Below are 24,853 nucleotides of genomic sequence, written 5' to 3'. Positions count from 1 at the left end.
GCAATTGCCTTTCTCTGGATCCTCTGTAAGACTTCTATATCCATTTGACCTTTACATACGTGTATCTATTCATTTTTATTCCTATATATTTTAGTTACACTATATCAAGTAAATACGCCCAAAGGAAACATAAAATTCAAAATATTAACGGGCCATATTTGTCTCTGACGCAGAACTGTGAATGGGATAGAACAATGAGAACTGTGTGATTTGGCATTGTTTATGATTGTGTTATTTAAAAGGTGTTGCTGTGTGTAAGGGTGAATTCACTCCTGTATGACTCAGCCCAAGCCAAAGTGTGGCGATAGTTTGTCAGAAGTAAAAGAAAAGACTATTTTCCAACATTCCACAGCACCATAAAATAGCCTGTAAGTAGAAAATAACTTTAAATGCATGTTAGTAGCAAAAGACATTGCCACAGAACAAAATGGAACAAATGCCAGCGTGCATTTGTCATCCTCTATGACTATGTACATGCTACAATATTGAAGGGTTACAAGTAAACAGTACAATTTCGGTTTTATGGTTTCTATATCCCGGGAGGACAAAATCCAAAATGAACGGTTTTAACACCAAAAACAAATGAAAAATATGCATTGGCCTTACCACAGTATTGTATAATAACACACTGGTTGTTGTGTGATACATGCTAAGTGAGTAAAAGCTTTGAATTGATTTCCACTGAGGCGTACTGGGTTCCAGTCAACTCTGAGAACGCTGCGTATGTCAACCTTTAAAGATGGGAGAGAAACAATTCGACTCTTTCATCCGTTTTTTTGGTTGTTGTTGTTGTCTTTTGCAGTTGCGTCACTGTGGCTGCCCGCATCTCTCGAGTTTAAAGCCTCGTTTGTGTATATGGGTTTGCTCAGTACAACACCATCTCTTCAAACGCCACCCCTGCCACGCCAAAGGGATGAGAGCTTTACCAGCGCCCACCCTTTGGGCAGCACTGGTTGATCGCATTGGCAGTAGTCATGTGAAGAAGGTAGGCTGATTGGTTACAAAATACATAAACCTTTACTGAGATTAGTTTATTTTAAAAAATGAAGACTGACGTTGTAATCATTAGCACCTGCAAATGTAAAAATCCAGTATAAACTAGAGAAAGTCATTCTAATTCTTTCTTTCTGTAGCCTTATCTACCAAATGCCATTCTGAAGAGAGGTACATTGCACAATAATGCCACTATTACCATTTCATTTATTTTCATGTGGCTTTGAAGAGCAGATTGACTTAAGAAGAAGTTCAAACAGCGGAGTGCTGCTTTTGGCTGAAGATCAGGTTGATGCCTGGGCACGGTTAGATCACACTGTAGACCACACCGCTAACTGACTGCAGGCTTAAGGAGAGACAGTTCTGATGATCTGGTGTAATCCTTCCCCTGACAGGCGAGGATCGCTCAAGGGCTGGCACCCCATGGACCCGATGATGCCATCTTCAAGGCTCATTCTTACACATGTTTTTGAATGTCAACAGTCCCGTCCTCAACACTGAGTTTGATTTGCCAGTCTAATAACACCAGGCTGTGGTTTTAAGGGCTGATGTTTAGTGTCACACTTTCATAAGGTGAAACCTTGTTCATCTGATTTTCTACTCAGTGTAGGTTTTACTAGATAGATAGACCAATGATGAGAGCATTTAGATACCAATACAGTTGAAAGAACATTTGTTGTGAAAGGATGCAGCAGCAAAATTCTATCGTATATTATTTTCCAATGTCATTATGTCCATCCCACCTCACCGATGTTCCGTCTAGGGGAATATTGCTAACATAACAAACAGACCTTGGACTAGACCAAATCAAGCCTTCAACCCAAATTCAAAACAGGCTTGTAGGAAGAGTAGCATGTCAAACAAAAAGCTGCCATTGTTTGAGTAGGAATTTGTGAGTGGCAGGTGGTTTTAAAGCCTTGACTTGGTCTGGGCCCTTCTTAAAGTACTATACAATTATTTATTTGCTAAGGAATCTGTCCAATTCACTTTTGAGGCTGTAAGCATAATCTTGTTTTTGTGTTTGTTTTATTTTCATCCAACTTCATTGAGAAAAATCCCCTTGTCTAGTTTTTGTCTTTCAGCATTTGGTCACTATTTAATTTAAATTAACCCTAGCAGAGGACAGCTGAGTCTCACAAAAACAAAAAGGTCAAATTAAATTGTCAGAGGAAAGTTCAGCAGCACGAGTACTTCTGGGATTTCTGTCCAATCCTTTCATACAAAGAGAGCAGAGCAGATCAAAAATGTATGAAAAGATATATGTTAAGGGAATAATATGGTACATGTGTTCAAATAATAGCTTTATTTTCTGTCACAACTGATGGAAAACCACTGCATACTGCACGTTAGGCCTAATGTTGTCCTCTAGGTCTATGCTACTTATCTTGTTCAAATAAAACCAATATTTGTAGTTTATTCGACAAATAGGCTCATTTTATATTTTTAATACAAATTGGTGCCGTGATGCAGTTTTTACACACAAAACAAAGTGAATCTGCATGTAGCGTCTTGAACCATTGTGTCCTGGGTGCTTTGCCAACATTCACTCCGAGCTTTAAAATCAGCCAAAATCACATCTAAAAAAGGGGATACAAATGTTAAGTGTATGAACCACACTTAGAAGAAAAAAAATTGAATGAAAGCATCCACGTGTCCATTGCATTTGTTTTCCACTATGAGGTTATTTTTGTTTCTGGCAATTATTAAAATGCATAATTATAACTATAATGTTACTTCTCGACAATTCAGTTTGCACTTTACATAGGTTTTCCTGCAGAAATAAAACAATACATTTGTTTCCAAGACAAAAGGGCAATTGGTAGATTTATGTTGGCCACTCAATTTATTTCTTGTTTCTTGTTTAATTTCTTTAAAAAGAAAAAGGAAAGAAAAAAAATGTATGGGCCCTGAAGACCAATAAGAAACATTTGGTCTTAAGATTTATGCTTAAGATCATAAAGGGCTAACTAATATTCGTTTTGGTATTTCAGATATTAGCAACTCTTCCACTCTGTCCGATTTGAATTGTTCTTTTACTGTACGGAGTGCCTCTGTTCGTCAGCATCTCTCCTGTCATGACAGGTTTAAAACACTCTTAGGTCTGCTTGACCTTGTTAGTCATGTTTTGCTGATATCCAGAGAGCAAGCTTGTCTTTTCAATTCCCTATACACGTTGACCAATACTTATTTCTCTCTGAGACGTATTAATCGATTGAATTATAGTTTTTCTCTTTTTTGTGAGTTTTAATTTGTTCTTGTTTTTAGTAAATGTTTTTTTTTTTCTGCTGTTGGTTAATTGACAGTTCGAGCCGACTTGCCTGCTCATCAGACCATGAAATTAGCTCATTTTAGTCCAATTGTGAATTAATTGGGTGTGGCTAAAATAATAGCAGACCTCACTGTTTAAAGTCTCTCAGGGAAATTTACAGAACTGTATTTTGCAGTAAAATGCAGTGCACTGTATTTATCAGAAATGTTATGCAATGGACTCCTCTTTTATATAGCCGAAACAACATGCCTATTTATTCTGATACCAGAAGACTGCTTGTTGAATCCACAAAGTCTCATGAACACAATGTGTCTGAAACACAATGTATCTCTTTCTGGTTCATCCATAAGCAGCCTAGAGCTTACTCACATAAAATACTTATCACAAATAATAATTGAAACTTTCATCCAGAATCCAGATTTATTTTTTGTGGTAGTTCTACTCTTTACTAATTTCTAACCAGCACCCAGATTACAAATACTGACTGTTTTTTTGATACACTAATCTAAATATCACACCATAGGTAGAGGTACACCAAATGCACACATAAAGCAGTCATACAAATATTATCCACTTTAATAAAAAGCACAGAAACAGTATAAAACATTTCTACATTAGCTGTACTTTGTGAAAGATGACATTCAAGTAACCTGTAAATCGCATTGATTTCTTAAATGTAATGATTTATGAACTGTTTGGTTATTAAACTAAACTGTTTCCCCCTAGTTTGTGGCAAAATATTTTGGAGGGCAAAAAAGATCTGAATTCTTTATGGTTTTTAAAATCTCCTTACTTGAACTCAATTATAAAAACCCATTGATGCATAATGCACTTCTCTAGGCAAGGGTCTAGAATTGAGGTTTCTCTACATTGGAAATGTACCATGGCAGGAACATCGAGCCAACACATATTACACTTGTATTAAAAATACTGGGATGCATGACTTAAGCGTAAGCTCCAAACCATCAGTGGCACCAGTAATGAGTATCAGCTGCAACCAACAACCAAAAATACCAACTGACCACCAGCAAGAAACTAAATGAATATAGGTTTGCCTAAGCACCTTCCATTACAATTTAACACTGGACATTTTACACCCATGCCCACAGTTACACTGAACAATCGCCACCTCTGGGATTTAATGTGGAAGATAATATTTGGAGCCAAAATACCACACAGTAACTTTATCTGGGGAGAATACCCATACGGAACAAACATATTTTTAATATACCCTAGAAACGTGTCATCCATATTTTTGTCATACGCCAAAATTGGCCATTCCTTGTATCTTGACAATAGGTGGAATACATTTTAAATATATTTTAGTCTGTAATCTATATATTTATTTCAGATGTTGAGAATGTATGTAGAGGTTGGTTTCTAGTACCAGGTTGCCGTACACAAAATATGAAACTGCTTTCATGAAGTTTTTCTGCAGCTCGACCATAAGAAAAATAAAATAAATAAATATGTATACAGCTCTGGAAAAAATTAAGAGACCACTGCAAAATTATCAGTTTCTCTGGTTTTACTATTTATAGGTGTGTATTTAGGTAAAATTAATATTTTTGTTTTATTATATAAACTATTTACAAAATGTCTCCCAAATTCCAAATAAAAATATGAATGGAATGGAATGGCTGCCATACATGTAGAGATGCTGATTTAAGAAAAATTTGGTCTCTTATTTTTTCCAGAGCTGTATATTGCAAAGCACAAACGGTTCATTACCCGCGGACTATAAGTGAAGCCCTCACAAAATTCAACTGTTTGTCCCATAGTCATCTCTAATGGTTTGATTGCAAAATAAATATATCCTTGGAATGACTTCAGGGTGCTGTAAAACACCAGCTTGGCAGGATCTTTTAAACGCTCATCCATCCTTTCCTCAGTTAGTGTCCTCCCTCCATCAGGCAGCTGATGATGGCTATGTCCCGTCATTCCTGCTTTGTGGTCCCTGCTGTTTGCTCACCCTTTGTGCGCCTGCGAGACGGATGGTAGCGCTGACAGATACATAGTAATCCGTCAGCACATCAGCCCTTTCACTGCACTTCTTTCTCGCTATGTCTGGATTGCTGTTGCTTGTTATTTCTACCATTGGCGGGCTTGTGTTTATGCACATTACGGAGCTTTCGAGGCATAAAGATTTGCTTTAAGCAACGCTGGCTTCTATTGTCACAGGCTGATGCCAATTTGCAGTTCGAGATACTTGTTTTGGTCACCTCTTTAGTGGCGTTCGATTTTCTAATCTGACGAGATTTGATTTTATCGCAGTCGCACAAAACAGATGACAAAACAACTGCGAACAGAATAATTACTTTTATTATTATTAACTGATGTGAAGAAAAATTTGAACTGAAAGCAGTGAAAAATCTATTTCAGAATGTATGTATAAGGTCTTTCAATCTAAATGTGACTTTTCAGTGAATCCCAGTCATGGGCCTGGAGGTTCCCTGGGTCTCCTGTATTGTTAAACACTGAGTCCTTAATTGAACCCTTAATTAAACTAATTGACTTTTATTAACATTGTCAATTGTCTTCAGCTAAGTAGGTGACAACTAGGCAGGACTGAAAACAAGCAGACACAGTGGGGAACCACTAACCTAGGGACCCCTTGGTGTTTGGCCGTAATGAAAAAAGTCTGTCCTGTGACCTTGTACTTGACAGAGGACTGTGAGTCACACAGTGTAGGATCAGGTCGAAGAACAGTTTGAATGTTTCAAGAATCTTGGTGGCTTCACCTCTGCGAAAAACATGAAGGGCTTAAAACAACAGAGTCCTACAAACTGACAAATATATTGAAAGTTGTGGTTGGCCACTTTGAATTTCATTGTCCAAAATGTCAGAAAGACACACACAAAACACATCCAATCTGAGGCACCGAGAGAGACAGAACATGTCATGTGATGCAGTGTTCAAGTTAGAATCAGTGACACAGAAGAGTCTGAAGATTATCTAGCCATTAAGTGTGACCTCGGAAAACAAAGTCTGTGAGATGACTTCTGAAGAGACTTTTTGAGTTGTTCAAATATATATATATTGACACAGGGCAGGACATAGTCAGGGACGGCAGGTATGTGAGGCAGAGTGAAGTAGTACCACCAAGGCAACCAGAATCTCAGGACATCCACAATATATATTGGTCATGGGTCGGCTCTGTTTAAGATCTTGTCACAAAGGTGAATAATTTATGACTGAGGGGCTGGTCACTTGTTACCATATTATCAACGTCCCATCATTGATGTGAAATTTACATTCTCTTCATTCTCTTCTGTTCAATTATCTTTCATAGCTGTGTTCAAACAATGTCCGAGGGGAAATACCACAGCTCTGTGATTTAATGTTTTTTTATTTTAATTAACCTACTTTTCCCGTAAGTTTCTTTTTTGGAAAACTTTGAAATGATGATACCGTGGACATGTTGTAGTCAGAACGAACTGAATTTGACCCGTTTGATATTTATCCAGTTAAATAACTAATTGCAAGTCGTAAGTCGTATTTTACCATTCATTTCAAAATATTAACTGCTTGAAATAACGTTGATGTTTACTGTGCTCTGCCCCAGCTTTGAATTCAAAGGACGGTAAATATAATTATCCTACCTTCTGTACAGCGTATACAATAATTTCCCACCTGGATATTGACTTGGAAGGACCATAAAGTATTAGTAATAGTAGAAATTAAATAATAAAATAGTAGCATTAGTAATATCAGTTGAAATGTAAACAACAATACTTTTAAACATACGTGTCTTTCCAGAGTAAAGTGGACTCGTGTCTCTACACAGCCACACAAGCCTCTCTTTTGTATTTGCCAGACACCGTCCCACTCAGACCCTTTTCCTAATCATACTTTGTAACGCTGGCAGCTCGGCAAGTTTCCTGGAGGTCTATCACTTTTATTTTTTGTTTTGTTTCTTTAGCCAGACACAAAGTGCTTCTAATGAGCTGAAAAAAGACTGCAAGAATGCATACTTTAGATGTCATACCAGGTGTCAGTCTGCTTGAAGTGTTGCTAAGACACGCTTATTACCCCACTAATCACCCTTCAAAAATGTTAAATCAGATGTAATTTTATAAAGGGGCATTGAGGTATAAATACCTTTATGCTTGTACTAATACATAAAGCAGGGACATGCCAACATTGGAATATGGAATTCAAGGTGCTAAATTTTCACATTTTCACACATAAAATTAGAAATATGTGGGTTGCCAAGATACTGGGGATTATGCCTAAAAACTGAGTCACCAGGCGCAAACCAGAACATGCTTTGGTTTCCTTCATTAAATATGTGTTAAGTAGATACAAGATGATTGACATCTATCATTGGCAATGGTGTACAATCACCATAACACCAACAATTCATCAAATAATTCCACACCACAGCACCGCTCCCGTGGAAAACATCACTCCATTCAAAAACCATCTCCCTAACAAAAAGATATATGCAATTGGTTTGCGAAGAAGAGGAATTGTATCATATAGAATTGTTTTTGTGTGAAAATTCACATTGCCCTTTAATGTTAGTTGGCTAGAGGCTTCTGAAACCTCAAAATAAAAGACCCCAAATACAAATGAACGCCACTCACCCACTGTCATGCCACTATCGTACCGCTTGACGATGTCAAAGGAGTTTTGGAGGTTCCCCTCTAAGATGTCGAACACAATGTCTGGGATATCATGATGGGCTGGTGAATAGGCTGGCGGCATGGATCTTAGAAAAACAATCTCTGTTGGAGGATAACAGTTAAAAACAGAACAGTTTAAAACCATTGTAAGCATGGCTGGGGTTTTGGGGACAGACTTTGATCCAGTGACTTTGGAGCCAGCTGAATCATTGAAAAGGACATGAGAACATATCTAGTATTCTTAGACTGTCCAACAGAATTCATGATATGGGGGATGGTGGCATTAAAACATATTCTGGTAATTGTTATCTGTACTTAATATTGCGCTTATGTTCATTTGGCAGGCTGTGACTTAGCAAACTTCAGAGAAACTTAAGAAACCCGACTTATATACCACACAGACTTTATCTCTGGTCCAGCTTGGGGTATTAAACAGCGTGGAGTTTAGAAAAGATTCCAAAAATGTTAAGCCTCTGGGATTTACAGGACACACAATACACTAGAGAAAATTCCATGCATGCATTGGTATTCTGTTGCGGAAGTACAATTGCGCAGGCATTGCATCTTTCAGCAGAACTCTTTTGGAACAAATAGCTGCTGCTCTGGGCTCCAAAGTGCTGCACGAAGCTCATTTGTTTTGCTGCCACATTCCCTTAAAGAGAAATTTGAGGAAGATTTTCCAGGAACTGCTTGAGTTGGAAAATGTTATTCGCAGGATAAGCGGTCCACAGAAAAGAAACAAAACAGATAACACAAAGATAACATAATGATGCCATGAGACACTGCCTTCTTAAAAGGGGCATGATAACCAAAAAGGTCATGCATTTACATACACCTTATGTTTTTAAAGTGATGGATTTAAAAAAGTTGCTTAAACGCCGCTGAGTTGTGCTGAAAGCCCAGCTGTTAGCTTAAAGTGAAATTGGCTTTTACATAAGATTTTGGAGACATTGAAGAGCAATCTCAACTTTCTGTGTTGATCACACTTGAATTCACACTGGACACTGAATGTTTATCAGTACAGTTTAAAAAGTGGATACTGTCATATCTACCTTTTATTAATTAATGAATTAATTAATTTATAAAGCATTAGACTGGGTGCAACTGTGAACTATGGTACTTACAGTTAATAATTCTACTGGAATTGTACTTCTTATTGTTCCCCTGCCTGTGGCAACACCCATCCCCTACTTTGGGAGTAAATATAACCTATGGCCCCTTGGGTGTAGACTTGTCTAAATGTGGGAATATAGAATGTAAGAAAAATGAGAAAGCTGTCATGCAGTGGTGGGAACTCAGAGGAGACTCCCTACCTTCTGGTTTGCTGAAATCCCTGAATGTTGGCAGGGAGATGACTGTGTACGAGATGGTGTGGACATTATCCTGCATGCAGTTGAAATCCCTGGGCAGGCAAGATTTTATACAGCGGATGGTTTCTGATCTGTCCATCCGAATCCTGCAGATAAGGAGACAAGAACGTTAACTTCCACAAACTTATAATAAGCCATGTGAAACCACACAACCACGGTGGAAAACACAATCAAAAGGCAACCTAAAAAAAGAAATTGGGCAGCACACCACATAATCAAAAGCACAGCAGGCAAGTGAAATGCACACTGGACAAATATTATTTTGACAAATAAAGCAATCTTAGATATATTGTTCTAAATAAAACAAATTCAAGAAAGAAAAAGAGAAAGAGAAACACAACATGAAATAAACCATTGGAAGCCAGAAATAACAAAACATATATATGGGAAAGTTGGGCACAATGTATTCTTGTTTGTCTGGTGTTGATGTACCTCCCGATATGGGGTACACATTTCAGTTAACCCCTTTCATTGATTATTTAGTGCTGATTGGGCTGATACAAAGTCATATACCTCCCATGTTGTACCCTTAGAAGAGCAAACAGGTACCATTGCTTCTCCATCTCCACTAAATGGATGGATTCAAACATAACCAACAAGATCTGAATAGGAAAATTAAACTAAGAAAATAACCATAAGAGTGGGATTTCAAAACATGTCCGAACCTATTTGAAGATCCGTCTGAGCCTGATCAGCTGTCTGTGCACTCTCATTAAAAATGCTACGACATTCTTTCCATAAATCAGGTTTTCCATGAGCAAGATATGCTTAAACAAGTCCCATGTCCACTTCCTGTGTTCGAACGATGTGTTTCTCATGTAGACGAATCAAACTGATAAAGCATCAAGGAAAAATGGCTAGATTTTTACATATCGTTACTTTAGGGTTCTTTGCTAGTTTTTGTACAAATATATGATTCCGTTTCTTAATGGGATTGTGAAGCATTTATGTATTCATTTGTTTGTTTGTTTGTTTATTTTATGCTAAACAGCTTTTTGAATCAACATATCTCAATTAGGCCTGTAATCCAAGCTACTGTTTATATTAAGTGTTTTCATTTTTTTCATTTTATTAAAACCATCATAATGCATACTATATAGATAGATTAGTTGATTGATTGATTGATTGACAGATAGATAGATAGATAGATAAATAGATAGATATGCTCCATCATTAATGTGATGTCATGGCCTGGAAAGCATTTGCAATCTTTTTCCATTGATAACTTTTTAAATCAAGATTTTTGCAATTTATTATCATGGAAAACATCAGCTGTCATAGTAGGTATACACCTGCAGGCCTCATTGTATGCAACCATAAATCAATATAAGAACTGCTGTTTTGAGATGGGTACTTTTTCAAATTCACATTTTGAAGCTCAGTTTTGGATGACTTATACATAGGAGTTCTTGAACCAGTGGCATTTCAAACTTGCTTTGCAGTACCAGCTGGATTACATCAGAGATAACGCTCTGACACCCAAGGACTATTTGGTATTTCTGATAGGACCCTGATATGGCTTCAGTCATCAGAAATGTGCTTGGTATTGCAAAGCGACATCCTTCCACACAGTTTCCAATTTTGCATTTCCATTTGGTCTAACAAGAACAAGCCACACAGGGGGTATCTGTAAAGGCAGTAATAGAGGAGGCAGAGTAATACAAATCTATGACCTCTTAGAACACAATAACTGCTTATTTGAAAGGAACTTAGGTATGTGATATGAGCTGACTGATTATCTGCTTTCCCAGATACCAGAAACCCATTGTAATAGTATAGCCTTTTCTTGGAATGTCCCTTATTGAAAAATGTAATATAGCCCATACAAAACACAATGAGCTACAAAGAGATGCAGGCCTATCTCATTTATCTCTTGAATGATTGTAAAAAAACAAACAAAAACAAAAACAAAAACAGGAAACAACCAGATAAAGTTCAACTGTCTGTTAATACTTTAAAAAAACACAACACGTGGTAGACTTGGAATCTCAGTAGGCCTCTGGCTCTTTCAGACTGAAATCAAAAGAAAGCAGACTATGTAATATAAAAAAAACAGAGAAGCACGGCAAAAACTGAGTCCTGGATCAATATCTTCTTGTCCGTCACGTGTAGATTTTTTTATTATTATTATTTATAGTCCACACATTGATAATGCACCAAAGTAAACAGTGTAGGAGATCATTAATTTTCTGAATGGTGCAGTTGCCTTACCACAAATTGTGCAGACCACCGGCCAGACCCAAGCGCTCCATAACTCAATGTCAGGCCATAAAATACCATCATTTTTTATTTTAAGGAAATCCCCACCAAAGACGTGCATCCTCAACCAGGCAACTCAACCAGGGCCAGAGACTGGGGTAATCTGAATTCACAATTATTAAAAGCCACAGCCCAAGCCTGGCCTCACAGTGTTTTAGCTATTTTTAATTTATCCTTGTGTAGTCTGTATAATTTCCTATAACTGGAAATCAGCCTGCAGTTCTTCACTTGCTGAATTAACTGGACTGATTTCTTGGCTTCTGTTTAGAGGAATGAATGCGCTGAGAGATTAATGAATAAGGAGAATAGATCATTGAAGACACCTTGACAAGCATAGGCAGTGGTAGAGTATGTGACGGGACTTCAAAAAGCTTTGGACAAAGAGCTGCTTGAAAGGTTTTCATGCCTTTGACTCACATATAATGACATATTATTCACATAATATGAAAATGTACTTGAAATGTAGGCAATAGAGGATAGGCAGATGGAAAATTTGCTCCCAAGCTGGTCTGTGCAGTCTTATGAGTAACTGTTTTATTTTTTTCATCTTAATTGCAGCTTGGAGCAAGAAGAGACGCAACAGAGAACACTTACAGAATACAAAACCTTTGTTGCTAGTTTTGATATAATTGTTTTTATGTAATTGCCAAAACAATAGCAGTCTGGTGTTGGACTGAGATGAACTGAATTAATAAAACTGTAACATGTCCTGCAACAATAGTGATATCAATATTTTAATTTAAGCAATATAATAACAAATACAAATAAGGTGTCTGGAGATCCTTATATTCTGTCATAGAGTATTGTGTTTCCATTGTGTTTATTACCAGTGTTTATCTCATATTGTAACATTGTTAGTCTTCAAATGAACAAATGCTATGGAAATGCAAGATGGGATTATCTATTAAAACATGGCCATCATCACATATATATATATTTGAACACATCAAAAAAATAGTTATTATGACCCTGTGGTAATAGATTTATGCTGTAAGCATTAATGTATACTTTGGGCAGAGCTGAGTGAGAAAATATTAAACTAATATATTAAAATATTATTACTAACTTAGAGCCACACAAGTAATATTTTGTATTTGCATGAAAATTATATTTATTTACTTATTTCTAAATTTAAGGAACAAAACATTTGATCCAGCATTTCTCATCCAATATTCTCATAAAATTGACACTTGTTCACATGTTTATGGATATATGTGTATTAACGACAAACAAGAAAATAAGTGTGTAGTTTTTTACTTGTGTATTATTTTTGGTTAGTTTTTAATACAAAAAGACATACAAAAAATAGGAAGAAGAAACATAATCATTCCATGCAAAAAGCTTACACATGTTAGAAAGCAGTCATTGATTATTTCATCTCATTGCCAAGCACTGTCCTACACTGCCCCCTGCCGACTTTTTTGCAGAGCAAAATGTAACTGAGGAAAAAAATACATATACCACCCCCTCGTTATATCGCTGGTGTGAGGGCCAATTAAAAAAGTGTGACATATATTGAGGGCTGCTACATATTGTAGAACCATTTTTAGTTTTATTGCAGGCTCATTATAAACAGGGCCGACATGAATCTAGAAACACAAAGAAATTGGAGGCCAATGCATTGCGTAGTATAACTGTAATATTATCCACTTTTGCTTTACAGACAAGAACATGTAATCACTACTAACAGTAGAAGTATGGCCAACGGTAAAAGTAACAAGTTACACAGGCCTCCTACACTACAAGTAACTGTAGCCTTTGTACTGAATATTATATCCTCAATAATGAGGTTAAATATATTTGGAGACATGCACATCTTGACTATAAAAAAGGGAGCCAACCCCGCAACCGTAATATGTCTGAATCAGCAGTATGGCAAGGGGTGATATAACAACAGGGTGGTGTATTATATATATATATATATGCATATACATGTATATATGTATACATATAGATACAATTTGATACTTTAGGGTGGTGACTGAAACACTATATAATAACACTTTAATTGTGTTTTTATAACACTATTTTATGTTATTTGATCCTAAAAATCAAAAACAAAAACAAAAATCCTGCAATTTACAGTAAGCTAGTACATGTACAATGACGTTTAATAAGTAGCAATGAAATACAGTATACAATAATAATATATGGGTAATATATTGAGTACATTGAGTTACAGTACTGTATGCTCAATATATTATTGCTAAACTCTGAAACCAGAAAACATCACTCTTATGTCTTGAATTAAAACATAAAATCTTCACAGGTGAACGCTGACACAAGGATTGGGCTTTCTAGTATGTTCTTGTGCTTTAAAATGGGCACTAACTGGCATGGACTCAAGCTTCCTGTGACCGACCATTTTTAAATACAGTAATTGTTTTGAAATGTTTTTTGCAACAGCATCTGTTGCATTTGTGAAACTACCCCGCTGGTATGAGTAGTACCAGATAGGGCTGTTACAGTTGGTTGCACTATTCAAGGTAAATGCTACTTACTGTGTCACTTATGCAGTTATAACACAGTTACAACACAGCATAATCAGCTGTCAGATGAAGTCACTAATGTTTTGTTATACGTGTTGTAATTATCAACTGTATATATTGTCATAATAATAGTCATAAATGGGGTGGGGGGGTATAGTGTAATATAATGTACTAAACTTTAAAAATTAGGTACTGGCTGATCAACGGTTACAAAGACATGGATTTTCGCTAAGAATGTGCTAAGAGTCCCGTAGCGGAAGAGCTTCATCTCCACTGTGAGCAGAAAGTCCTGTGGATGGGGGATGGGCCGCTGCACGGCCACAATCCCGCCACTGTTGACTTTCTGAGCGCTGAAGTAGCCTTCGTCGTTGCCGTCAACGATGGTGATGAGGATGTCGTCGCCGGGCACAGAGTTAGAGGGACCCATGCGGAAGACATTGGTGGGCACGGGGACATTGGTAGGAAAAGTGAGGTGATAGTAGGTTATTCTCAAAGGCTGGCCCAGGCACTCGTTATTCTGATTGCAAGGCAAGCGCTCACAACGACTGCAGGAAACGTAGAACAAAACAAACAAACAAACATACAAACAGAGAGAGAGAGAGAGGGAGAGAGAGAGAGGGTTAAGTCGCTGAACAGCATGCAGCGCCAAGGTGTCAGCAACAGGCAGAGAAGAAAGCCCTGTTCCTCCTTGCAGTTTCACAGAGCTCAGGCTGGGGGCAGGGCAGCAAATGCTTAACTCTGGAAGTACACTATACAGCACAAGGGCTTGCAAAGGAACATATCCAACACTGGAACTGTATTGTTTCTTTTCTAACTTAAAATACTCCAACGCTATGTGAATAAAAGCCTTTAAACTAACCAACAACCATCATTTTTATAGGAAGTCAGTAGAGCTGAGGAAGGCAAGTCCATTTTGTCTGGTATATCAGCTTCTTCCAACGATGTAAAATGTTTTGTTTTTCTTAAGCACAGGGTTACAAAACTGTAACAGAGCCTCTGACTGTTGTTCTTTCTGATATTTGACCAGAGAATTACTTTGTAAGGTAAAGTAAAGAAGAAGAAGAAAGGGCACCACTTGAGTTGATAGTAAGTGTAATACAGTTGTAAAAGACAAAGTAGAAAATGTAGTTTTTGTTTAGAACATTTATTAAGTTTACTCTGGTAAAAAAAAACTAAATACATTAAAGTAATATAAAGTAAAGTAAATAAAGTAATATGTAAAGAGATTAGATTAGACATCAATTCAGGAATGCCAATATGTTTAGTCTGACTATGAGTTAGGAATTATAATCAATAATATTCTTAGCCTTTTCCAAATACTGATCCAGAATGTTAGGTATAAATATTGACAAGAAACGTAAAAGAATGATGCTGTGAACCTGTTCTCAGGTATGCCTTGTACTATACATAATTAAATAAACTTCCATATTTATTATTATTATTATTATTATTATTATTATTATTATTATTATTATTATTATTTCTAGTGCTTACCTAAGATTTATGTATTCCTTAAATCAAAATAACAGAGTATAAAAAATACAAATATGAGGAGAGTTTCAAAAGCAACTCAAAAACAATTAATAATTCATAAATACATGTAATAAATCCTGTAAACGAATTACTATTTTTCCTTACATAATAATAATTAATATAATGGTGTTTGTATTCATCAAGAAAGTATGCTGTGACAAACATAATAAATATATAAATAAATGAAAACCAATGTCTTTGAATTCACTCTTCTACATGTTTAGTTTTGAAATGGCTTGAATAGTTATAATCTCTTCATTTTCATTACTGTCTTGGTGTACTGATTCATTATCAAACTCTAAACTGACTCCCAGTGAGGTGTACAGATATGCTGACCAAATGTATTCATACATTTTCAAGAACTATACAGATCCATATTCAAGTGAGCAAACCTAAACACACGCAAACAACACTGTCATATTTTATATATATCAACCTTAAGCACAGCAGTCATTGCTTTGCTTTGTTTAAGGCCAAACTACAGTATGACAATGTGTTGTCTGTCTGTTTGGTGCATCAAAAGAAAGAGATGGATTATTAATAACCCAATAAACATTCCTTCAAATATTTTCACTAACCAAAGTTAAGAAGCAAATAAGTGGTATGTCATTATAATATGTTTTTCTCCAAAGATTTGAGCCCATGCCAATGCACTCGCTCGTCTGGATATGAATGCGCTGAAAGACAGCACCTTTGTGTTGGGCACGATTCCAGGTGAGTCACTGATTGATTTAAATCTTTCAATTAACTAATATGCCAATAATTTACAAACCATGATAATTAAATTAAGTTAAATTAGTTCTGGTTCACCACCATCAAAACATGGGGCCATATTGATAATGTATTTTCTGTCATGCAAAGTTAACACCTGTTTTTTCTAATGAGGAACAAGATGGGAAGAAGCAGGGATGTTTCACAAGAAGATGATCACAGGTCTTAGGTAGATGAATCTTGAATGAGATTGTACAAAAATACAACATCTAAATGTATCTTTTTATATATATTGACGTATACAAATATATTATTGCTTTACAATATCATTAAAACTGTTACGAGCAAAGGGATATCCATTACAAACACAAGCGTCGGGATTTGAGTTTGTCGTATTGAAAGACCAGGAAGAGATTTTTGGATTTGTGTCAAAATGTCTTCTAAAGCCGACAGAGAAAGACACTTGGGTACTCACGCCTCGCCAGCTCTGCGGTAGTTTTCTGGGCATTGGAATCTCAGGCACCGGAAGTCCCCCTGGATATTGAAGCAGGTCTCCGTGTCCGAGCAGTTGTGTGTGCCTGTCACACACTCGTCAATATCTGTGAAAAGGTAAAGCTTCATTCGTCAACTGCAGCAATAATAGAGAACTCACTGAGACGCTGTCAGGTGAGTCCAAGATTTTCAAGCCTGGTCCTGGTCTTAGGTGCAACAGAGCTGTGAATTTCTTTGACTTACTCCCGAAGCAGCAGAAGAAAAAGTGTTAAACATCCTTACATATCACTCCAGCTGTTTAACACACTATTATTTCTGTTCTGCATGTAGCATCCTTAGAGCTTTCTGAAGGGTTCATGTTCACTTCTGTATCTTTTTAAGCCTTCTGTCTAGCATTGAGTGTCTGGTATGGATGAGGCCTTTGTCCTAAATGCTTTAACTTATTATAATTACACACACCATTTCAAAAGACATTCAAGCTGCCTTGGATTTCATAATAACATTTGTAATAATATCCCTGAAGTGATAACCGTAATAACCCATCATGTCACAGCAAAGACATGACAGATGACTCCTGAAAAAAGGAGCGAGATAGACGGGTACATTGTGCAAAATACTCATCCGGGTTCTCACCAGCTTCCAAGGTAAGTGTGATTTTGAGTGCCCTCACCTTGACATGAGCGTCCATTGGTGGCCACTGTGTAGCCAAAGGCAGGGCAGGAACAGTGGAAGCTGCCAGGGACGTTGTGGCAGCGATAGGTGCAGATGTGACCCCCCGTTGGCAGAGCACACTCATCGATATCTAGAAGTGAATCGTCAACAGAAAGACCATCAATAAACATTCGTCTGCCCACATTCTGTTCTCAGCATCATCAGATCAGTTTCTTTCAACAGTGTGCTTAAATGAATGTTGACAGTAATTGGCCAATTTAAACTATATTAGCAAATGATTGGAGACAACAGGCCAGTTTATCCCCAAAGTGTTCAGTAGGGGTGTAGGCATATCACACAATAGTCACATGACAGTCAATATCAGTAAAGGGAGGTTTGTCCAGTTAATTTAAATATCATGGTGTGAATCCCTTTGAATCACTACATTTCTGATCACATCAAACAACTACTAACAATGGTAATGTTTTCTCTTTGCTTAAAAGAAAGCATAAGGAACATGTCATCTTTTTAGTTTTATTTTTTAATGCTTTTAATACTCTGGCCTGAATTCTTGTATTCTACTCATGTAAATCTGTCGACGGTCAATTTTATACCTTCACATGTGATTCCATCCACGTCGCTTAGCTGGAAACCACGACGGCAGTAGCACTGGTACGAGCCATACACGTTGGCACATTCCTGACTACAAGGATTGCTCTCACATTCGTTGACATCTGCAATGACATCATTTTGGTTATTATTTGCTACCTTGCAACTCATTCTGCTTGTCATTTTGTTGCTGTTGATTTACTATAAAATGTGTAGGTCATACAACCACACACAACCCTACACAGTATCAGAGGGTTCGGGTACAAGAAATGTATTATATTACATTACATCACATAAGAAAGGTTGAACATCATAAGGAACCATGAATAATGCTTTTAATATATTTCAGGACATGGAAAGATAAATGCTATGCAAGAGATTCCATATTTTCCACATAAACACTCACACCTATTTAACCGTCACAGCAGGAGCCATTTGAAGGGACGTATTCCAATAATTATATCTCTGTCATTATAAAAACAGACCAATATCTCTCTATCTCCTATAGTGAAGCAGTAGAGAATGACCAGTCAATAATAGTGCACTGAAACATCGGGTGCTTTACCTTCACAGTTCCTGCCATCATTGCCCAGTTTAAAGCCAGTGGTACAGCTGCATTGGTACGAGCCGGGCGTATTCTCACACTTATGAGCACAGAGACGCCCTGAATAACGCCTGCACTCATTAACGTCTAGAGCAGAATGAATATATAAAGACATGAAGAAATAAAACACAGGTTACATTTTCTAACAGTTACCAGCAATCAAAACTCTAGTATTTTTAGACAAGTGTTAATTATTTGTGCTGCAAACAAATCATTTACTTATTTTAAAAAACAATGTTGTTGTATTATTATTGGTTTAACAGTGATGCTTAGCTTTACATGCTAGAGTGTTTTATCTCCAGTACTGTGTGTTTATACAGCCTTTTCAATTTAGAAAGTAATATGTAGCCACCAATTGTATTAATTTTGAAATCACTAATTCATCATATACAAATGATTTGCTGCATCATCCACATTAATTTGATATTTTTCTAGTAGAAGAAATTAAACTCAACTCAGAAGATTTACACACCACTGAATGTCCCTGAGGCAACTATGTCCAATAGTTTACAAAACATGTTATTCATCAAACTATCCTAAATGTTTCAATTCACATTAAATATATTAATTATTACCAAAATCACCAAAATTAGTTTCAGATTATTAGCCATTCTATTTGATCAATGTGCTTTCATGTTCAAACATTTACCATTATTTTAAAATATATTATAGCAGTCACTGTAAAGTTTCAAAGTTTCCAGCATTTACTTCCGGTAACTTAGGAATCTAGAAATGTATTTTACAGAATAATATTAACTATATCATTTATTATAGGATAATATTGTCAATTATTACACAATCATATCAATAATATCCTTCTTAAAGGTATGCAGACAAGTTGAATACTTAAAAAAAGATTCAGAAGTATTGAGCCCTGTACACAATACACATTTAAAGTAATAATTGTAGATATTATCTGAGAGTTTGTCTCTTACTGTACCACAATGAGCTGCAGGTAAAAAAGCATTTTGCAATTCATATGCAATAAAACAACAACCATAAATAAAAGCAGCCCAGATCAGAGCTGTCGTTACTGCAAACTGGAATACAGCTGCAGAATACATGAAAAGAATACAAATATGTTGAAAGGACAGCATTCATCACACAAAACCCTTACCTTCACAAGTCCTGGCAATGCTGTTGAACTGGTAGCCAGGCTTGCACTCGCAGCGGAACGAGCCGATGACGTTGATGCAGGTGTGTCCTTCACAAGCGGGCTCCAGACCTTTACACTCGTCCACATCTGGGGAGCAGACAGGAGACATTGGGCACACTGAATGCTGTTTGTACAACTTGCACTGCTAATACATTGAAGAAATACTGGACTGTACAAAACCGAGTCTTGTTTGGAAAATGGAGGATTTCATATATGTGTACTTTCCCCAGACCAAAAAAGAATGAATATCACCACCTTTGCACTGAACTGTGGTAACAATACAATAATATGATCTGTACATCCTGTGGATTTCCTAAACTGCTGTCTTGTTTTGGTGGATAGTATGTTCCTAGCTTTATCCAGATACAGATGCCAATTATGAACTTTCCTCAAGAAAGAGAGGTTTACCCCCGCCCTTACTACCAGCTACTGCAGTGAGATGGGAGCCCTGACTCAGTCATACCAATGCAGCGCGTTCCCTGTTCGTTGAGGTGGTATCCTCGGCCACAGCTGATGGTGTTGCGCTGGCAGTTGTAGGAGCCCACAGTGTTCACACACAGCTGACCGGGGAGGCAAGGGTTTCTCTGGCTCGAGCACTCATTGATATCTATAGAAAAATGCAGCAAATACGCTCGTGATTGGAAAAGAGACCAGAGCTTTTCAAAAATGCAAATCATTCTGAATCAGCGGAAAGCTTTTAACGCATTCCATAAAATAAAATAAAAAATCACATCCAAACTTTGTTTTATTGAAGCCCACTCTGAAGATGGCATTGTTTTACTGGCCTGTCAATGGATTAGAGCTTCTCTAATAAAACTTTCAATTGATTAACCATTAGATACCTTCTTTTCAATCAATTTTATTATGACTTATTTGCCTTTATATAGAGCTTTGTGACATTTGCTGTATTATTACAAATGAAAGACATTAACTGAAGCTGAACGTGTGTTTTCTAAGTAAACAAATGTGTCAATTACTTTCATCTTCAGTTGGAGGTGGAGAGGAAACGGTAAACTGTACTCAGATGTGTTGGATAATTAACGTGTTTGAATTTATAACTTTAGAGAGACCGTTTAATTTAAAAAGTTGTTGTTTTATTACTGCAGTTAATGTGATTATAAAACATCAGTTGAAAATGATCAAGCCTATTTAGAAAGCATAACATTTAATAGCAACACAGTCTGACATTTCTGGAACACAAACACAGTTGGAGGTACGTGGCCTCTGATTGGAGCCCCTTTGGCCAATCACAGCTGCTTATAATGTCATACATATACATACAGGTATAAACAGTGGAGATTAAGGTCTTGCAGAGGCTGCATTTGAAGGATGGTGGAAATGCACTGTTTATATAATATAGGTCCTTGTGAAAATCATTTCTGGAGGAATGGCGTTGGATACTAACCGATGCAGTTGCCCAGTGCATCCTGGATAAAGCCTTCTCCGCACTGCATCCGCGGCCGGCACCGGAAAGAGCCCTGTGTGTTCTGGCACTCGAACTCTGGGGCACAGTTGTGAGTCTGTGTGTCACACTCGTCGATATCTGGGGGAAGAAACAGTGAAATAAATCATACGTGGTCCCGAATATCTCTGTTGGATAGTTATTGTCTTTAGTTGGCTCGGATACTTGATGTAGGTATGACACACCATAATAGCACTAAACAAAGCTCACAGTACTATTCTGTAGAGTCGCATTCAATACTATTAAATAAAGTACAGACAGAGAGAGAGAGTCTGAGTTTTCTGCGGTGGTGTTTGCCAATGTACCTTTACATAGGTTGCTGTCAGTCAGTTCATAGCCCGTCCCACAGCTGACCTCTCTCTGACACCGGTACGAGCCCAGCGTGTTGATGCAGCTCTCCCCAGTCCGGCAGCTGTGGGAGCCCAGCAGACACTCGTTGATATCTGTGTGGGAGGGGAGGCCCATGGGGTGTGTTAAATATAGTTTTGAAACAGACAGCAATTCATGAATGTGATCTGTACATTGAAGAGCAAGTGTGTGTCGATTGGAGACAGCTGAAGTCATGAACACAACGGTATTCAAGTAAGGAACAGTGTTACCTGGCTTGGCTTATTCTCACCTTCACAAGTGTAGCCGTCTGCTCTGAACTTATACCCCTCGAAACAGGAACATGTGCCATTGCCAAGGCAGCGCTGGGAACACTGGCCAGCCCCTGTCAACCAGAGCGTTAAAAATCAAGGCCCAGTCGAGTGGTCACGCACAAATACACAGTGTGGCGACTAATTACAGAGAACTCAAGCAGAGAAGTGATAGTATCATTCCCTTCATGAAAATATAAGAATGATTTGTTTTATGGCAACTGTTTAGGGTTGTACATTAAGCTTAAGCAATAATTAAAGAGTATCAGAAAGTGTTTTCTAAACATGTTATTCATAATTATCACAAAAAGACAGTGTGCACAGCGTGCATAGCCCCTAATGACAAAAGCTAAAAAAATATATTAATCAACACACATAACCCTCTCATCCACCCACATAACCTTTGCAAATAATGAGAAAATACAAAAAATGCAACTCACTTATAATTACTATAATGTGAAATTGATTTGATCCCAACAAATGGCATCATTAAACTAACAACCCCTATTGTGTAAAGAAGGAAAATAGGCTGTTCTTCCATGCATACAAAATAAAAGAATTAATTTGTTACAGCTCTTGTTCATTCTTACAGAGGTGGAATCCAATTAGCAAACTGATTTATGTGGAAATACGTACTAAAACCATGTCCATTCAGATTAATACTCCCTCAGCGGAATTTCTTTTCATTATAAAATATTTTTCATAGAATTCAGAATACTAGAAAAGGAGTTCTTTTCATGACTGGTGGGCACCTACAGGAGTGTTTATTTGTGATACCTTGATACCTGATGAAGATATGGAAATAAAGTTATTTTGTCATCACGTACCTCTGCACTGGTCATTCAGGTAAGGGTCATCCACGTCAGGTACAGACGGCTGTGAGGAGTCTGTCAGAAAAAGAAAAGGAAAAATACTTTCAGTGTTATTTTTCAATGAAATGATTATGTAGGTCACCTATAAAGCATATTCAAATGCAACGGTTAATGTGTTGCTTTTTGTCAGGAAATTCAGAAGATTTTAAGTAAAACAAATAAAATAAAACCTGAAATTGATTATTTTCTCTGTGCATCGTCCATAAACAGTTCACGCAATTGTTAAACAACTGACCTTGACTGGAATCAATAGTTGTTTAATGTAGAATCTCAAAATACATTAATGGAAGCTAGAAAATCATAGCAACGTGAAATTTCCTCATAAGAATTCCTCAGCTGCAAATGAAGCCCACCAGGGGGCAGTTAAACATTACTAAATGTAATGGTGTGTAGTTAAGACACGTGAGTGCCCGCTTTCAAACAGAAAACAAAAAATGACTGAAGTAAAGACATGAGATCTGGTCTGGAACAGCACTAAATTCAACTAAATTAGCAATAAGCCAAGCTGGAAACAAATGCAGCTATGTGTCATTGCAATGCTCGCTCAGAAAACATGCTGCGATACATTAAATACAGGAAGGACTTAAATTTGATCAAGACCAGCAGACAAACACTGAATTCCTGGATCACTCTCACTCTCCTGATCTACGGAATTAAAGCATGTGACTGTTTTAAATTCCTATTCAATAATGAAATCTCTTTGCCAGTACATGTGTCAGTAACATTTACACACACACACACACACACACACACACACACACACACACACACACACACACACACACACACACACACACACATATGTAAATTGCATTCAATATATACAATATTGAATATAACTCAGTCAGCTGGGCTCTAAGAAATCAAAACATTGAGGAAATGTACATAAATCTTAATAAATATATCTACAACAATGCCATTTCAGCAATTTAACTCCACCAAGACACTGACAATATCAAGATCTTCACGGCAATACATTAAGAAGTGTTCAAGACTTTGGACTGGGAAGAAAAAGGAATCAAGATAAAGGGAGCTTACTTGAACAACCTCTGATTTGCTGATAACATCGGCATCTTTGCAAAAACACCTGAGGACCAGCAGCTTCAAATTCAACAACTCTTGGATGCAAGAAAACTGAACTCAAAATGAACTTGAGTAAAACCAACTAAGAAAACTAAGAAAACTGACGTAGATTAAATACTTGAAGAAGTCACATGTTATGTCTACGTTGGACAGCAAGTCGATACAGACGCAGATCTTATGGTAAAAAATTACAAAAAAGATGGAGGACATCTGGTAGAAATGGCATGCTGTTGAAAGGAAATCTACCCAGTTGCTTGAAGAGAAAAGTATTTGCATAATGCATACTTCGAATGCTCAGTCATGGCTCTGAAACCTGGTCAAATGATGCAAGAACGATACAGAAACTGAAAATGACACAAAGAAGCCTGGAAAGGTGCATGCTTGGAATAACAAGAAGAGACAGAAAAACACATATATGGTTTTCAGAGCTAACAAAAGTATGTGACATCACTGAGAGAGAGAAAATGATAAACTGGCAATGGGACGGACACATTGCAAGAAGAACAGACTAAAGACAGGCAAAATAAGCTATAGAATTGATTCCAAGAGATGAAAAAAGATCTAGAAGACAACCACATAAAAGATGGGAAGATGAAATAAGATGTGTTACATACCAGTGAAATTATAAGTTTTACAAACTTTAAGAGGAATATTTTACAAATACAGCCACATCTCTATTTGAAATCACACTACCTCTTCTGGTAATATTTCCAGCTAGTGCTTCCATCTCTTTTAGTGCTTCTTCCTTCTTTCAAAACATGTTCTACAATTTCACCTAGGTGTTTCAAGGTGTTCAAATTCAAATAATACATTTTAAAAATACAGGTAAGTTCTGAGAGCAGCATTTAATCTCATTGCAAACTGTTATATGATTGCACTTTGTATTGCAAACCATCTGCCAAGAAATAAATAAAATAATATAATAATAATAATAATAATAATAATTATAATTATAATAATAATAATAATGTATTTTCTTTATTCTTTATTTATTAGCACCCATACCCCCCTCACACGCACACTTAATTGGGTTT

General features: G+C 36.9%; 1 protein-coding gene across 2 annotated transcripts in view; it reads right to left on the bottom strand.

The window, feature by feature from the left end:
* fbln1 (fibulin 1) overlaps positions 1 to 24,853 on the bottom strand; it is a 45,597-nt gene that overhangs the window by 5,126 nt on the left and 15,618 nt on the right. The window contains exons 5-16 of one of the 2 annotated variants that reach the window (XM_066724317.1): positions 22,692 to 22,751; positions 21,846 to 21,938; positions 21,532 to 21,669; positions 21,170 to 21,307; positions 20,228 to 20,371; positions 19,726 to 19,851; positions 18,570 to 18,695; positions 18,010 to 18,129; positions 17,415 to 17,546; positions 16,728 to 16,851; positions 9,204 to 9,346; positions 7,852 to 7,992 (exon numbers count right to left, since the gene is read on the bottom strand). In XM_066724317.1, the coding sequence (XP_066580414.1) occupies positions 7,852 to 7,992; positions 9,204 to 9,346; positions 16,728 to 16,851; positions 17,415 to 17,546; positions 18,010 to 18,129; positions 18,570 to 18,695; positions 19,726 to 19,851; positions 20,228 to 20,371; positions 21,170 to 21,307; positions 21,532 to 21,669; positions 21,846 to 21,938; positions 22,692 to 22,751 (1,485 nt within the window). Of the gene's footprint in view, positions 1 to 7,851; positions 7,993 to 9,203; positions 9,347 to 12,757; positions 14,554 to 16,727; positions 16,852 to 17,414; positions 17,547 to 18,009; positions 18,130 to 18,569; positions 18,696 to 19,725; positions 19,852 to 20,227; positions 20,372 to 21,169; positions 21,308 to 21,531; positions 21,670 to 21,845; positions 21,939 to 22,691; positions 22,752 to 24,853 lie in introns of those variants that run through there. The other variant, XM_066724318.1, reaches the window with a different exon arrangement.

This window comes from Amia ocellicauda, chromosome 15 (assembly GCF_036373705.1).
Source record: "Amia ocellicauda isolate fAmiCal2 chromosome 15, fAmiCal2.hap1, whole genome shotgun sequence".
In the NCBI taxonomy this organism is placed as follows: Eukaryota; Metazoa; Chordata; class Actinopteri; order Amiiformes; family Amiidae; genus Amia; species Amia ocellicauda.
The sequence above is the reverse complement of the archived record's forward strand: the minus strand, read 5'-3'. Positions and strand labels throughout refer to the sequence as shown.